Genomic DNA, 17614 nt, shown 5'->3' on the forward strand with positions numbered 1-17614 from the left:
CATGCATGCGGATTGCACGTGCGGGAGTTACTAGTAGAAAGTTCGCTTGGGCCCTCGCGTGTGATATGTGACGTCGCGGTGGCAACTTCTGACCGTTGAACACTTGAACTATTGGTAAGTCTGTTGCTTACAGTTGCAGTGAATTGAAGCAAACATTCTCTGCTCGTATAATATGAACTTTCCACTTCTACAGTACTTTGCTCCTGTTAGTTGTAGGAAAGTTAAAGACTTCTTTCAAAGAAAAATGAGGTGAAGTTTTGCCAAGTGAAATTCTTCTGATAATTTTCAAACATGCATGTAGCTCTGCAGAATTTACAGAGAAAAAATGCCCCGTTTTGGAGTTTAAGTACCAGCTTTCCCTACCAGACACATATGGAGTTTGGCGATCTTGTAGGCTTGTAAATATTAGGACAACACTCCTATAACTACTAGAAAAATGACTTTTCGTCCACTCCCTTAGTACCGGTCCTATAGAACCGGTATTAATATTAGGATTAGTACATAGTTCAAATTTGAGACCTCGGAAGCCTTTTAAGTACCGGGTAGTGTTACGATACTAAAAGGTCTTATATATTCATAGTATGTATAAAATATACTGAGGTGCCATGTTCTATTGATGATTATAGCCAATCAAGTTACCACTAAAGTCCAAGCTACACGATCCAGAAGGCGACTGCAAGTAGCATCACTTTTTTCTGTGGTTCCCCGTCCAATAACATGTCCACATCACACACCACAGAAGCATATTTATAGTGGGCGCCTGTGTAAGTTTCTTTCCCTGTGTGTGAGCTGAGCTCCGATCCATCTCGGTAGCTACTAGCCTACTACCTATCCCGCCATCCCGGTCGGTAGCAATACTGCAATACCACTACCACCACAGTGGGGTTTGTGCTCTTGTGGACACACTGGCCTCCACCCATCCCTCTCACGTCTCGCCATCCGCAGCAAAGGCCACAGGACAGATTCGGGCCGATTTATAGCCACACCATGGCCAGGAAGTGCTCCCACTGTGGCAACTACGGCCACAACTCCAGGACCTGCGGCTTGGGAAACAGCAGGGAAACCATGCTCTGCCAAGGCGGCGGCGACAACGGCGGCGGTGTCGGAGGCGGAAGCAGAAGCGGTGGCGGTACCAGCGGGCTGAGGCTCTTCGGAGTGCAGGTCCATGCTGGCGGCGGCGGTGCGGGCTCGGCGGCGGCGTCGATGAAGAAGAGCTACAGCATGGACTGCCTGCAGCTCGCGGCTCCTGGCTGCTCCATCGTCTCGCCGTCGTCGTCGTCCTCGTCGTCGCTGCTGCTGTCCATTGAAGAGGGCTTGGAGAGGGCGGCGGCCACCAACGGCTACCTGTCCGATGGAAATGCCAGAGTTGTGGCGGAGAGGAAGAAAGGTACGTCAAGACACAGAGCAAATTTGCAGGTTGCCTTTTAATTTGGTCTGAACTCTGAACAAATGCATAATTTAGATGCCTGTTTTTTTTTCTATGAAAAAAGGGAGAGGAGATTTGTTGTCTTTGAAATTCAGAAACCTTTTTGTGTACCTAATTTCATTCTCTTATTATATTCATCAGTCTGACCTAACAAAGTTGCATTATCTTTTTCTTATAAAAAAACGTTGTGTTATCTTCTGATGCAGCAAGTAATCAGGCACCTAAGAGATATTTCCTTTTCTTTGACTAAATCAATGAACAAGAACAACTTGTCATCCTGAAACCATTGAATAATTGTTCTGTTGGTAACCAGACTACAGCTGACGATGTTTCTAAACAAATATAACAATAACAACATCTGTGCACATGAACACGCGTGACAGGCGTCCCATGGAGCGAGGAGGAGCACAGGCAGTTCCTCGCCGGCCTGGAGAAGCTGGGCAAGGGCGATTGGCGAGGCATCTCCAGGAACTACGTCACGACGAGGACCCCGACGCAGGTCGCCAGCCATGCCCAGAAGTTCTTCCTCAGGCAGAGCAGCATGGGGAAGAAGAAGCGCCGCTCCAGCCTCTTTGACATGGTAGGAATTTCATATTTTTCATGCACTACAAGTGTAGCCGTCCTGCCACGCAAGAACGTTTTTTGATTGCCTGAATTGTGAGTTCTTGGATTTGTTAGCCAATTAATCGGTCTCCGGTGACTCCATGACGCAACAGGTTCCCATTTGCGAGAACAGTTCGAGCATTTCCGATCCGCCAAGCAGCGAGGGCGCCTCCACTTCCCTGTCGCTGAACGTGTCGCGCCATGAACAGAGCTCCGAGAGGACGACGGCCTTCGACCTGAATTCTACGGAGGAAGACGACGGCAGGGCCGACGTATCGTCGGCGTCAGGTGCAGGGACCAGACCGTTCCCGGCAGCAGCAGCAGCTCCGCCACCGACGGAGCTGCAGCCTCCTCATGGCCACGGGCACGGGCACGGGCACGGCCACCACCACTGCTCCCCGTTGGAGCTGGAGCTGGGCATGTCCCTGTCCACCCCATTCATCGGAACATGACGCGCCGCTGTCACCGTCGTCCTAGTCATCGTCATGGACTCGCGCAGGCCGCGCCAAGTTTCATCAGCGCATGTTGCTGCCATGGCCGGGCGCGCCTGCCGCGTCAGATATCTCTACCAAATGGAGATGATGAGGCGCTAGGTAAATGCTATTCGTGAAAGCATTGTGCAAGAACTAACTGTGGATACTGTACCGTGTAATCAGCATCGGTTCTGCTCCTGTACCATGACACGTTCCTTGTTCATAATTCCCATGCGCGCAAGGCATGAAATTTGCCAGGTTTTGTACAGGCTACATATAGTAAGGCTACATATAGTATGTTGACACAAACCAAAGGCCGAGATCGAACTTCTCGGTTGTATGCATCGATCCAATTTGTCTTCCTTGTTCGTCGATATTTTTTTTTGTTTTCCTGCGTGCTGCCTACGTACACCGCTTCTCTGTAGTCATTCCCATCTCTACACCGCTTCTCTTGTCGCATCGCACATATTCATTCCTTTTCCACTTAACGGCCACAAATCCATGATCCCCTGCCTTCACCAACACCCAACTGGCCAACCGGCTCTTGCAGCGCCACTGCCAATCGTCGCTACCAATAACAACCAGGTGTCCTACCCCCACCGCTATCCTCGCCACCACTATATATGGTGCCCCGGGGGCTATTATTCCATTGCATAGCTACGCTATTGGAAGATGATTTGTCATGGACCCCTCTCTCCTTTCAAACAACAGAAATACACAGCCTACCAGACTGCCCGGCCAGCCCAGTTCGACCTAGCGACCTGATTTGCAGTTTTGCACGACCCACACGTCTGCAATCCCGATTGCTCTTCATCGCAAACTCACTGCCTCTCCGACCACAGAGTCGAAGACAATGCCATTGACCACTGACACCGCGATAGATCTGTGTGTGTGTGGGGGTGCCAGGGGGGGGGGGGGGGTGGCGAGGGGGAGTAGGCAATGATGGTAAGCGAACACGGGATGCTAGTAACAATGAGGAAGAAGTATGGAATATGGAGAAAGGGGAAAATGAGAAAATTAAAAAAAAAGAATAGAAGAACTAGAAAAAGAAAAATGAACTATGACGACAAAGAGTGTCGACATCTAGTGTGTGACAATAGGAAAGAGAAGAAAGCAGAGAGCTGGCGATCGACTCGGATGCATGAGGAAGAAAACACAAGGGGTCGATATGGTTGTGTGACGAAATTGACTATGATAGTGTAAGCGATGTATAATTTCAGTGTCCTATCTGTTGTTCATTGCCATCATTGAGATGACAATCGCATCGACTATTTTCTACGGCCCAGGAGTCACAAAATCCCCTTAACCCCTGCTTGAACCGTAATCATGAGCTCGCTGGTGCTAGATTTCGCTGGAGGTCGTTAACAATGCAGCAGAGGTGGTTATGGTCCTCAGTCTCAATATTGTCGGTCTAGTCTCTCAGAGACTGTACTCATGGGTCAATATGCGTGAGCGCATAGGGGTGAATATGCATGCTTGCATGTAGGTGCTTACTAAAACTAACATTTTAGCGCGCCAGCATTTCAGCATTGAGGCTAGCTTATATACGAGGCACATTAAATCACAAGAATCACTGTTCCTGCCCGCGCCTGTCTGGTGTCCGTGTCTACCGTGAAAGGCATTGGTCACTCATGCTTCCACAGGCTATGACAAGGGAGCGATTCAATTCAGATGGCAACGGCCAGCAGCATCATGTGGTGCCCTGCGTCTTATTCTCGTATCACATCATTTCGGCTGGACCTGCGGCGGCGATACCTTCCAGATCCGCGATATGGTTGTGCTCCGGCCGGCCGTACGGCCAAACGCGTGCTGTCCAGGTTCATCCATGGAGCCGCATCGTCAGGCGGTCAGGGGTCTGCACGGCGCCAAGCTGCCGACGCCCAACAGGTTGCATCAAGTACGTGCCCAATTGGTGGGTTGCCTTCGGCCCTGCGCCGTTCATTTCACGTAGCACCTTGACACCTGGGGTCCCGAGTGGGGACGGAGCGCCACGCCAACCAAGTTGCAGAGTGGTTTCATGCCCAATTTGCCAATTGGGCTTGCTAGCTGCCGGATCCTTGTCACACGGATCGATGACGCGTCTGTTGCTGCGCAACTGAGGTAGGATCACAGATTCACAGGAGTATCTCCTCCTCGATCTTGTTTGTCGTTCATGGCACAGCACTCTGCTATACGTGGAAACAGTGACGCGAACTCTTCATGAAAAACGTGCAACGAAAGGAAACCACTTAACCCGAACGCCCCCGCGCCACTCCTCCTCGGGGTGACTCGGGCGTCACCCTAGCGACCGGCACCGCCGTCCCATCCAGCGCCGCTTCTCCTCCTCGCCATCGCTCGAGCGGCAGCTGGAAACCCGCGCAGCCACAAGGAAGGCGGCAGCGGGGCTCCACCAACCTCCTCTCCTTTCCTCCCCCTCGCGCTCTTCTTGGTGGCTGGCCTCGCCCATGGCGGCGGCGGTTGGCTCCAGCCGTCCGCGGGTGGATCCATCCTGTGGTTGGCTGGATCCGCACCCTCGAACGCTGGATCTGCTACCCCAAGGCTTCGGCGAGTCGGGGCATGCGTCATCAGCTGCTTCTTCCTATGGTGGCGACAGACTCCGGCTACGGCGGCGCGGTGGCGCCGCCGGTAGCCGGCGCACGATGTTGCCCGGCAAGGGCAGCGTCCGCGGTGTGGCTCGGCTGCGGTGGCTGTTTCTTCCCGGCTGCGACGACGTCCGTGGCTGGCACACGGCGACTGCTCTTCCTGGAGCAGCGGTGGTGCCCGCGGGCAGCGCCGGCCGTGGGTCCAAGGCGCGTACGGCCCAAGGCCCTGCAGTTGGGGCTGCGACCGGGCACTCCAGCGGTATCGCGGCCTGCGCCTGTGGTGGACGGGTTCCAAGCTGCCAGCATCTATTCGTTCTAGCGAGGTGGACGGTGTGTCAGCGGCGCCGCGGTGGCGTGACCGACAATAGTTTGCTCGGGCGTATGCCAACGTCACCGTGGTGACGTCGTTGGCTGCGATCGTGCGGAGGCTCACCAGTAGCGCCATGGTGGTGAGGCTGGATGCACCGGCCGTCTCTTTACACCGCGGTGACAATGTGGGTGAAAACCCATCCCTCCTTGGGACGGCGTCGATGGTGCCATTGGCATCATGTCCTTCCTGAATGAAGGCGACGTCGGGCATCTTGGGCGCGGATCTTGGCTCCTGTTCGGGGCTAACGACAAGGATGCCGGTCTTCCCTGTCGGATGAGGTGGGTGAAAACCCATTCCAGTTTAGGCTGGCATCGACAATGTTTCCGACATCATGACCTTCTTGAAGACGATGTCAAGTAGTTCCGGCAAGGAGGCTTGATTCAGCGGCGGCTGCTTCCGAGAGGATGCTCTTCTTTCTTTTCCTTTCTTTCTCTTTTCCTTTTATTAAAAAAAAAGAAACAGTCTTTGGCGTCGGTTGTGTGGTGGCTCATGTCAACGTCCCAATCTGACCGGGCAGAGTTTGTGGAGGCTCAGGTCGATGTCCTAATCTGACCGGGTGGAGTTGTTCGCTGGCAGCAGTTCCGTCACGACGGGCTGGGCTCCTGTTAATTTATTTAAATACTAGATGCAAAGTGATGAATTTAAAGTATTTTTGTATAATTTTTTGATGATTTTTTCTTCTGTTAAAAATTCAGTGATGTTTCAATTTTAACTATTTTTCTTTTTAATTTGTGTGTAAACCTGATCTGGAGGTGATTCAAGTTTCTTCATGTTCTTTGTGATTTTATCTTTCTATTGAATATTTTGGGGCAAATTTTGGGCACCTGTAGCTGGCTTGTTTGAAGGGGGAAGTTTAATTCAAAATATGCCGCTGGGCTCGCCTGTCACCTCCTCCTTTCTCCCTCTTCCTGCTGCCCATGCCGTGCCCATGCCCCCGGCTGCTCACTCGTCCTCGGCCGTCCTCGTGCCGCTACTCGGCCGTCCTTGTGTCATCCTCATCCACTGCTCTTGGTCCTCGACGACTTCTTCGGCCTTATATCCTCTCCAAGCCAGCCGGCCTCCCCTACCTTCTCCCTTTTTCTCCTTTATTCTTCCTCGAGTCAAAGGCGAACTGGGCCAAGCTCCCTTGACTCGCCGGCCGATTCCTTCCAAACCCCTCCACCATTCCTAAATCACCGCCACCTACAGCTCACACACCCTCTCTAATCCCTCCTCCACCACGTATTGCCCTGCGCCTTGGCTCCTAGCGCCGGGGATTTAAGATCCCGCGGCCGCCATTGCCGCCGGCCCAAGCTCGGGCGCCACCACCGAACACCACCTCCCTAGCCTTCTCGTCCCTAACAAGCCGCCAAAATGGGGTCATGGTGAAGCCCCCGTGCTCCTAAACCCATCACCGGCCTTGGTGTAGTTCTTTTATGCACTTACTCGACTAGCGACTGTGTTGTCATGTTTGCAACTTATTCACTAGCTTGCATTGCATCGTGTCATACATGTAGATTCCGTAGCTGAGGACATGGTGTCTCGGATCGTGGCTGAACAAGGAGAGAAGGGCCAGATGGAGCAGTCCGAAGCCCCAGCCCAAGGTCGCAAGGGCCCAAGGCCTTGTTAGTACTAGCACTGAGCAGTAGAAAGGCAAGCCCCGGAGCATAACCCCTATTTCAACTTATGCACTTAATATTTAATTATGTATTGTACATTTATGTTATAGGAGTTGTATGAAACCCTAGATGCATGATCCATAGGGTCCCATGAGTATACTAGTATGTGTAGGTCATTAGTACTGCCATGCTTAATTAGGATTTGGTAAAAGTCGAGTGATTTTTTGTCACTCGCGAGATATAGGACCTTTGATACTTGTGGCAAATGTTACTTGAGAATGAATCACTGAGGAATGAAAAATGGAGATGGAGATCAGGCGGAGATGAGTTGGTTAAGGAAATGAGATGGATGGAAAGTAAGCCTCCGCCTGTGTCGGTTAAGGCCTGAACCGTTGTTGGTTGTGCTGATCGAGTTTGAACAGTACTAATCACATGCCGTAGTAGGAGGTAGTTGAAACCGGTAAACCTACGTACCTTCATGCGCGCTAGTAGATTGAGCTTGATGTCGTTATCTTATTCATGTATTAGTTGGTAACTAACTCATGTTTGACCCTGGGAGGTATCGGTGGGGGCTAGTACTTGAGAGTCATGGGGCAGTTCAAATGATGTCTTTCACGCAGAGAATGGTTGCCATGCACTGCTTGACGGTGTATGTGATTAGGTTTACTTTGTAAGGGATAAAAATTGGATCGATTCGCCGTACCTGTCAGGGATAGATCCTCAGCACCCTCAAGGAAGGAAGAAGACAGACTCCTACTAGAATTTCTCTATAATCCTACTAGGACTTATACCATGTAATCCTACTAGAGCTCCTCCTTGTAACCGACTAGTAATCCTACCCCCTGGAGTATAAAGGAGGGCAGGGGTACTTAGATCAGCAGCTCAGAACCAACATCAATAGCCAACAATCAGGCTACACAACACCCAAGCGCAGGGCGCAATATACAACACCCCAAGCAGGATGTAGGGTATTATGCTACTCTGGCGGTCCGAACCTGTATAAATCTGTGTCTTGTGTTTTCGCTTTTACCTTCGAGTTCCAGGTCCAGTGATCCCCCACCAACCAATCTATTACCTCGGGATACCCCTCGGTAGGTTGCCGGGTATAAAACACCGACAATTCTCTCGGATAAGAGAACCTTGATCACTTAGTCACTCGTACTAATGGAAATGAAATGGTGGCGGTACGATATATGTTGATTGTTGGTTAAACTTGTACACAATGCTTGCTCTAGATGTTTATGCAAATTTAGTTGGTACTTGTTTCATTTAAACTTAAGCTAAAATGTTGAAAGTAAAGATCTACTTGTAGTAATCTCTTTTTGGCAAAAGAAATCCAGCGAATCAGAATCCTTGCATGCTAGGAGTCGGTTAAGTATATACCATAGTCAGGTAAGACTTGCTGAGTATTAGTATCCTCAGGGTTGTTGTCGTAACCCTATTTGAGGTGGGGTTGCTTCCCTATGATGGCACATCGGTGGGTTCAATGTGTTGTCATCTGTTCATCGTCTAGCTTAGCTTTACCTTTGGTTTTGAAGTTTCTTTCCACTGTTCATTCAAAAGCTCTGTATCATTGTGTATTTGAACTCTGTTTGTAAAGCTAAGTATTGTACATTAATTTATGTAAACCCCGTGATGTTTGTATTATTTCTGCTCATCTTCGTGTGAGACTTGTGGTGTATTGTTTCAATCGAGATATTCAGTGGCTGAATCGGGCTTGACCCGACAGACTCAGATTACACCGTTTTAAGTGGGTATTGACCGGATTAACCATTAAGAGGATGGTTAGTGCACTTAAGCCAGTTTAATTTGGGCGGTTCTGCCACAACTACTCCGGTGCGGTAGGCTATGTGCGTGGGTTGAGCAACAAGGTGAAGTCGACCTGCGGCGGCAGCTTGGCTGTTTGATGGAGATCTTGGGTAGCGGGGCAAATCCTAACAACGACAAAAGAAATGGATTCGTGACATGGAGTTTTCTTGAGGCGGCAAGAGCAAGGAGGAGTCCAGCGGTGGATGTGGCGAGGCTCCCGTGCGTTGTGTTTTCATGGCGGCGATTGCGAGGCAGCCTATGAGAAGTCCGGATCTAGTAGTATCACTTTGTCGGGAGGAGTGTGATGTTGCAGTGGCACTACGGCGAAGGGTCCTGCATGGCGGTAGCCTTCTCGGTGCGGTGCGGGTGCGATCTGATTCTCTCGATTCCCTGTCAACGTGGAGTCACACCTAAAGGTTCGGCAACTACATGAGCATGAGATTGGGTGCCGCGATAAAGGCATGTTGAGTGGAGTGGTGCGATCGTGTTGATGTCCCAATCCAACCGGTCGGGTTTTGCAGCCTTGAGTTGAGTGGTTCCTGCGTTGACGTCCCAATCCAACCAAGCGAGTCGAGCTGATTTTTTTCCTTTCTTTTCTTTTCCTGCCTATAGCCTCCCAGGGTTATAGTATTGTATTTTTTCTGCTATATCAATAAAAACTCGCACTATCACGTGCGGTTCGTTAAAAAAAATGAAAAACGTGCAAAGCACATTCTTGAAAAAAAACAGTGATGTGAGCAGGCAAGAGGTAGGGGACGTTTGGCGCTTATCAAGCGGAGAGGGGAGTGCTGTGTCTGTCTCAAGATTCCAGTGTGGTAGCTAGAAGAGGATATGATACGGATAGATGACATATTTTCTTTCCCTTTCTTTTGGGTTGATCGGTACATGCCACCTGGCAGCAAATAGTATGGTTTCTGCCTGCAAAAGAAGCATCGTGCTTGCATAATCAGCACTCCCACCCATCAAAAGCCATGGGATGGAAAAGGTTAAAAAGCCTCAAGAGAATATCAACTTTTATGACACACTTCTATCCATCGTATACGTCCTCCCGGCACGCTGCACGTGTGCGCCTGAAATAGGCATGCGGTGCATGCATGAGCAAGAACAACAGACAAGGAGGCGGCGGAGGAACTAGGAAGAGGGGCTGGGTCGGGGGACCATCACGTCGGCTGCAAGGGGTCGGGGGCCGGCGCTCCAACCGAGTGTCCGAGTTCATGGACGGCGGCCGTCCTCTTCCTCCTCCGGTCCCAGCTCACAGTTGCTCCACCGCTAGCGTGCTCATCCTTGTTCCTGGTTCATCCGTTACATGAAGAAACCAAACAAAGCACGTAATGGCTTAAATCGTTTACGTTTACAGGTCTCATCCATTCCCTTTACGTTAACGTTTACACCCCTTTTTTTCTTTTTTTTGGGTGATAGGTACATGCCACTTGGCAGCCAATAGTGCGATATTTTACTGCAAAAGAAGCATCGTGCTTGCTAGATTCAGTGGATAATCAGCACTCCACCCATCAAAAGACATGGGATAGATGGAAAAGGATAAAGAAGCCAAGAGAGAACTGACCTTTCATCCGGATGCTTTTGTCCCGGTTAATTTTGAACCCGGTACTAAAGGACTTTTAGTCCTAGGTCAAAAATGAGCCACCGAAGATCACATATGGGAGGGGCTTTAGTCCCAGTTGTAAATACCAGCCCCCTTAGTCCCGGTTGTAACAGCTAGAAAATATTGCACTGACGCACCCCTTTTGTCCCAGTTGGAAAGCTCCCTTGTCCCGGTTGGAATTTCCAACCGGAACTAAAGATTTAATCCCATTGGACTAAAGATTTAATCCCGGTTGGTAATTTTAACGGGATAGGGGGGAGGGCTTTTGTCCCGGTTGGAAACACCAACCGGGACAAAACACCAACCGGGGTTCGCAGGCACGCACGCGCACATAGGCAACTCTTTCTTTTCTTCTCCACCTTGTCTCCTCTCCTCCTCCTCTCTCTTTCCTATTTCTTGTGCACACAGCTAGCAGCTCCTCCTCCTCTTCCTTTCTTCTTCCACCTCCTCCTCTTCCTTTCTTCTTCCACCTCCTCCTCTCCCTTTCTTTTCCAGACGGGCGGGCGGGTGGCCAGCTGGCTCCTCTCCCTACTCCTCCCCCTCTTCTAGGCGGGCGGGCGGGGCGGGCGCGAGCGGCAGGCGGGGGTGGTCGGGGCGAGCGCGGGCGGCGGCGGCCGGCGGGCGGGTGGTCCATTTGTCTTTATTTTTTTTAACTTTAGTTCCGGTTGGTTTTACCATAAAAATAAACTTTAGTTCCGGTTGGTTTTACCAATGGGACTAAAGGAGGTCTTTAGTCCCGGGTGAATGACCCGAGACTAAAGAACCCCTTTTGTCTCGAAAATTTAGTCCCGGATGTCTTTAGTCCCGGGTGAATGACCCGGGATTAAAGAACCTCCTTTTGTCTCGAAAATTTAGTCCCGGAAGGATTTTTGGGATCTTTGACCCCTACCAACTAGGACTAAAGGTCCATTTTCCACGAGTGGGTATCAACTTTTATGGGTATCAACTTTTATGAAACACTTCTATCCATCGCAGATATGGGGAACTTGCTTGCGGCTACTATCAGAATATCGCTTGCTATGTGTCTGGAGATGGCGCCCTTTCTACTTCTCTTTCAGATTTGAAAACTGAATGTATTTTGATCCAACTATGTGGACCAATTGTTTCTTTTAAAAACCCCATCCCTCCGCTTCTTTCCATTACCTCCCTACTCCATTAGGCATCCAAAAAATATATTATTAGAGCTCAGTGAGACTCTCCAACATCTAATGTGTCTGGGATGTATGCTCCTCGAAAGAAATCCTCTCACGAATCCAGATACATGCGGACAACAACGTACGGGACCAAAGCATCCTCAATTCCTCATCATCGACAAACCTCTTGCTCGCATGTGCAACCACCCCCCATAATCGTCATGTAGCTCCAGAGAAAACGCCAAGCACGTGAGCTGAGCGCGGCACACACAGGTGTCCGGTACCCGGCCGCGCCGGCGATGACTGGCCACGACAAACCCTATCCTATCCTTCCAGGATCCTTCGTGTTCGTGCTCCCTGGCCTGCTGCCGATCCCCGCCGGGGACCACGGGCCACGTACGCTGCTGCTGCGGGGGCGAGATAAAATTTGGACGCTGCGCAGGGCGCCTTTCCGCCGACGGCGACGCGCCAGCGACCCTGTCCGGCTGTCCCCCCTCCGCTCCCCTCTCCACCGTCCCTTCCACGTACGCGCGCGGGCGCGGCTGATTTGGGCTGCCTCGTCGTTGTCCACGCGAGCGTTCGTGTCGTGACATCTGCTTGGCGGGGCGCGCGCGCGCGCGCTGATAGGCACCCGCGTGGATGCCGGCGACCCAGGCAAGATACTGTCGGTGGCACCGGCTGCTTGGCTGCAGGCGCAGGAAATAAGCGTGATGGCGCCGTAGCCATCGGCCGAGGTCGCTCTGGTGAGGTTCTTCGTGTGGATCGGATGCTTGGTTTTGGCAGCTGGGTCCTCGCACGTCGGAATGCTTTTGGTTTCTGGCACTGGATCAGGACCACCGTATACGTGTTTCTTCATTCTTGCTTCTCTTGTTTGCAGGTGTATGTATGTCTGGGAGTAGTGTACGTCTATGCTGGCAGTGGCCATGTACAGATATCGTGTTTCTGTACCAAAGGTACGTACCTATATTCACTGGATCTGAGACAGAGACTCGCTCTGCTTTATATAAAGCAAAGCAGAGTACGGAGTACGCTGTTGTTACGACTTACGACACAGGAGTCAGAAAGTCAGGAAGACCAATGCTATGCTACAAAACTAAACGATTTTGGCTATAATCCTGGACAGGAAGAAACCTAACCTCCCTCTATGAAGAACAAAGAAGACATTCCAGACGAAGTGCAACCAACCATACAAGGTTTAACAAGATCCTACTACACACTGAAAAAAAAAAAACACTTCCCATCCAACCAAGTAAACAATGATGCTTGCTGGCTTTTCTAAAAGTGATGCTTGTTGCGCACTATCAACAGCTGGTGCTTCAGCTGGCCTCTCGTCTTGTCGATCCGATGTTGTACTTTGCTCCTTTTGCATAGCAGTTTCCATCGCTGCATAATAAGCCAAAGCAGTCGGAACACCAAGAAACACACTCATCAATTGGTTAGATTTATCTCCCCGTGATGCCATTTATCCAAATTACATAGAGCGTGATGCCATTTCAAAGCTCCTCTAAACATATCTTGCCCCAAACAAGATGAACAAAACTTGCCTCAACTGAGAGCATTGGGCGCCATCGACAAACCCAGTTTAGCTAGTTCGTGAGCTACTTTAATACAATGAAATTACTTGAGACTTGAGAGAAAGTATTTGGGGCTCCTAGATAAAGAGCATCAGTAGGAGCAAAGTCAGACCATTGGTCTGCAATGCCTTCTTCAGATTTAATTCAGTGCATCGGTCTTCAAGATCTTCCTGTTCCTGCACCAGCTGCAAAAAAAAGTTTCTTAAGATGAACTGATGGACCTATCTAAGATCGAGCCAAGCCTATGCATACAAAAGTAGAAAGGAAAAAAAATCTCGGTTTTCTGTCCTGATTCACATCAATCGACAGTGACTTTCAAGGCTGAACCATTAACTGCACATAGTCAAACAGCAGAAAGTAATACTACGAAACAACATCTTGAATTTGTTTGAAGGAGGACAACGACCATATAGCAGGAATGGTTCATTGATATGCTTCCAGTATATGCCTAGTGCCTGCAGATAAACAAATGTGTCTGCCGAATCATGCCTTGTCCAGCGAAAATGAACGGGGAGGAACTTTTTCGCTAAGTCCAAATCATCCTTCAAATCAAAATCTTCTGGTACAGCGCGAGACTACCTGCTTGCATCCCCAATAGTCAACCAAATCACGATTTCTCTTACAGAGTAATAGGTGGAATCATTGACTTTTTCACCTGCAGGCTCATACTTTTCTCTGAATAACAGCTACAAATTCTACTCTTAACTTTAACGACTCTACTGATACATGCATCAGTATTAGTATCGCAGAAGAACCATAAACAGCAACACAATCTCATGACTCCATTATCCTCCATGGATGCAGCTGCAGCTTTTTGCCTCCTGCTTATTGTAGCCACTACAGCTTCCTGCTCCGTGTATGCACAACAAACCAATGTTGGCTGCACCACAAAAGAGAGGGATGCACTGCTCTCGTTTAGAGCTGGCATCACAAGTGATCCACAGAATCCCCTTGCCTCGTGGAGTGGCAAGGACTGCTGCCAGTGGAGAGGTGTCGAGTGCAGCAACAACACGTGCCATGTCATCAAGGTTGACCTCTGCAACAAATTCTTCCTAGATGACCTCTTTGCTCCATTCTACTCTCCTAGTTTTCGCGGGATGAACGGGAAGATAAGTCACGGCTTGCTTACTCTGCGTCATCTGAAGTACCTTGATCTCAGTGGGAACCATCTCGGGGGAGTAGGTATACCCATACCGAGTTTCCTGGGCTCCTTCCGGAGACTGATATATCTCAACCTCTCTTGCATGGATTTTGATGGTATGGTGCCTCCTCAACTAGGAAATCTTTCGAAACTGCAATATCTTGACCTTGATAACACTTACTATGATTATAGTGGTTATGATAATGTTTTACAAAGTGAGGATTTGTCATGGTTACCACGTCTCCCTTTTCTAAGGTTTCTTGACATGAGTGGTGTCAATCTTAGTACCATTGGCCATTGGGTTCAAGTGGTTAGCATGCTTTCTAATTTAAGGGCTCTCCATCTTCGTCGGTGCAAACTTGTTTTTACATACACACCTCTTGTGCATCGGAACCTCACATCACTTAAGATGGTTGATCTAACAAGTAACATGATTGCCAACTTGAATCCCGCCTACTGGTTTTGGGATGCTGACACCATCAGGCACCTTGACCTATCATACAATTGGGTTGTGGGTCCACTTCCAGACGCAGTAGGGAATATGACTTCCCTTGAAGTACTTCATCTTGGAGGCAATCAACTTAGTGATATGAAGGCAAAAACACTGAAAAATCTATGCAATATGAGAGAGTTCATTGAGTTCAAATAGAATCAACCAAGATATTTCAGAATTTTTGCGGGGGTTGCCTTCATGTGCATGGACTAAGTTGGAGTTGTTAGATCTAACATCAACAAATATCAGCGGGGGAATTCCGAACTGGATAAACCAATGGACTAATCTGAGCATTATTCAACTCTCCGCTAATAGGCTTGTTGGATCAGTACCTCTTGAAATTGGTATGCTCAGCAAGCTCAGTCATCTGCATCTAGATTACAACCAGTTCAACGGCTCTATTCTAGAGGAACATCTAGCCGGTCTAGTGAATTTGAAGGAATTGGACTTGTCTTACAACTCACTGCACATGACGATCAGGCCAAATTGAACTAGTCCGTTTAAATTGAAACTAGCTTATTTCCCAGGTTGTAAAATGGGGCATCAATTTCCTTTGTGGATTCAAGGGCAGAGGGATGTTAGTTTTCTTGACATTTCTGATGCGGGCATAGTTGATTATCTCCCAGAATGGTATTGGAGTGTTTTTTCAAATGTTGAATACCTTAACATCTCTTGCAACCAAATTAGTGGAAGGTTACCAAGGTCACTAGATTTATGTCGTCAGCTGAGATATTTGACCCCAATTCAAACAACCTCACAGGTACCCTACCACAGTTACATAAGCATTTGGTAGAACTTGACATCTCCAAAAACTCTTTATCAGGGCCATTACCACGAAAAATTATCGCCCAAAACCTTACAGACTTATTGCTTTCTGACAACTGTATCAGTGGTGCTATTCCAAGTTACATTTGTCAATTGCCATTCTTGTCAGTTTTGGATCTTGCAAAGAATCATCTCGAATGACAGCTTCCCTTGTGTTCGAAACAATCATTCATTTCAGCTCTGATCTTGTACGATAACCTGCTGTCAGGCAAATTTCCTTCAGTTTTGCAGAGCTGCCCTGATTTGATCCTACTTGATCTTGCGGACAACAAATATATTGGAGAGTTACCAACATGGATAGCAATTACCAAAACTGTCTTATCTCCAGTTGCGGAATATTGGGGCCGCTTGGTTCCCCACCACGCTTCGCCACCGCCTAACGTACGGCACGCCACCAGATATTGGCTGCTGCTTGGTTCAGACCATAACTGCGGCAGCCACCAGTCTCTGCAGCACAAAACCACGCCGCAGTGTGGCGCCGATTTTTGGCGCCGGGCGTGGCAGGCTGTGGCTGCAAGCCAAACAGCCCCATTAATATGTTCTCAGGATCTATTCCAGTTAAGCTCATGGAGCTTGGGTACCTACAATTCTTGGACCTTGCATATAACAGAATATCAGGCTCCATACCTCATTCGTTGGCCAACTTGAAAGCAATGACCCAGGATCAGGGTCACCGACAAACATTTAAAAACCCTTTATACTGGGGATATGGAAGGCCAGCTCCCCTGAAACAATTCATTTCCCAAATATGATGACAGCCTGGAAGTGTTATTGAAAGGCCAATATCTTAATTACACTGGAAGCATCATATACATGGTTGCCCTTGATCTCTCCACAACAATTTAGTAGGGAAGATCCCAGATGAAATAACATATCTTGTTGGGCTGATGGGCTTGAACATTTCCCATAATCAGTTGTCTGGTGAGATTCCAGTGAAGCTTGGCCAACTACAATCAATGGAATCTCTTGATCTGTCATGGAATGAACTCTCTGGCGAAATTCCTTCCAGTCTCTCAGGCATGACAATGTTAAGCAAGCTGAACCTGTCGTACAATAATCTCTCAGGAAGAATACCCTCAGGGAATCAGCTGCAAACACTAACCGATCCAGCCTCTTCGTACATTGGCAACAACTATCTATGCGGGCCTCCTGTTTCCAGGAACTGCTCAGCGCCCGAGGTGGCTGGACGTCATCATGATGGGCATCAATCAGATTCAGATGTGAGGTATTTCTATGTTGGGATGGCTGTAGGATTTGTTTTGGGACTTTGGGTGGTCTTTGTTGCATTCTTGTTTGCTAGGACGTGGAGAGCTGCTTATTTTCAGATGTTTGACAACCTACTGTGCGGACTAGAAATTTCTGTGGCCGCAAGTTTTAGAAGGTGCCTAGGAAAACTGTATTGAAAATAAGGATAAGAATTACTACCTATGTCTAATTGCATCAATTTTGTATGTACATGATGAAAATTGGCAATGAAGTTAATTTTTAGTTCCACACTATATACTGCTTTATAAAACAAATGTAAGATCTTCAAAATTGCTGTCTTACTGTAGAGCATGAAGGTAAGCATTCCATCAAGCATGTGGTGGGCGTGCGGGGAGCGGTGAAGAAGACATGATTGAATCAAGGAAGGAAAACAAAATTGAACAATCTATCCCGTATAAAGTTTGCACCTTGTCTGTTTGCTTACGCTGTTGCGGCATCACCAGCTCATCGCCACACCCTCCTGCTGCCTGGATCACCCCGTCGGCGCTGTGTGTCTTGCCGCTTGCCCTACTCCGCATCTTGCCGCCGGGAGTGATGTTCAGCCGCAGGGAGCCGCATGTTTGGAATTTGGGCACCGGATTGGGCCTCACGTATACTGAGCTCGGTTGGGAGCAATATTTGACAAACGAGTGGTTCAGCCCAAGACAGAAGTATCTCACTATGCGTATTGTATCTATTTTCCGCAAGAAATTTTCTTATACATCTTGGAGCGTTTGAG

The 17614-nt window shown here is 48.9% G+C and overlaps 2 protein-coding genes and 1 pseudogene across 2 annotated transcripts; all 3 read left to right on the plus strand.

Moving 5' to 3' along the window:
- The first annotated feature begins 786 nt into the window (after positions 1–786).
- On the plus strand, positions 787–2864 carry LOC101770038 (transcription factor MYBS3). The gene is made up of 3 exons (XM_004969032.2): positions 787–1387; positions 1810–2006; positions 2143–2864. The coding sequence occupies exons 1-3, from the start codon at positions 988–990 to the stop codon at positions 2479–2481; spliced, it is 936 nt and encodes a 311-aa protein (XP_004969089.1). The 5' UTR covers positions 787–987; the 3' UTR covers positions 2482–2864.
- Positions 2865–13402: 10538 nt separating this feature from the next.
- LOC111257255 (LRR receptor-like serine/threonine-protein kinase ERECTA) lies at positions 13403–15659 on the plus strand. The gene has a single exon (XM_022826518.1). It carries the CDS (start codon positions 13948–13950, stop codon positions 14959–14961), a length of 1014 nt encoding a protein of 337 aa, XP_022682253.1. The 5' UTR covers positions 13403–13947; the 3' UTR covers positions 14962–15659.
- A 110-nt stretch (positions 15660–15769) lies between these two features.
- LOC105914411 lies at positions 15770–17325 on the plus strand (annotated as a pseudogene).
- Positions 17326–17614: the final 289 nt, after the last annotated feature.

This window comes from Setaria italica, chromosome V, assembly GCF_000263155.2.
Source record: "Setaria italica strain Yugu1 chromosome V, Setaria_italica_v2.0, whole genome shotgun sequence".
NCBI classification, from domain to species: Eukaryota; Viridiplantae; Streptophyta; class Magnoliopsida; order Poales; family Poaceae; genus Setaria; species Setaria italica.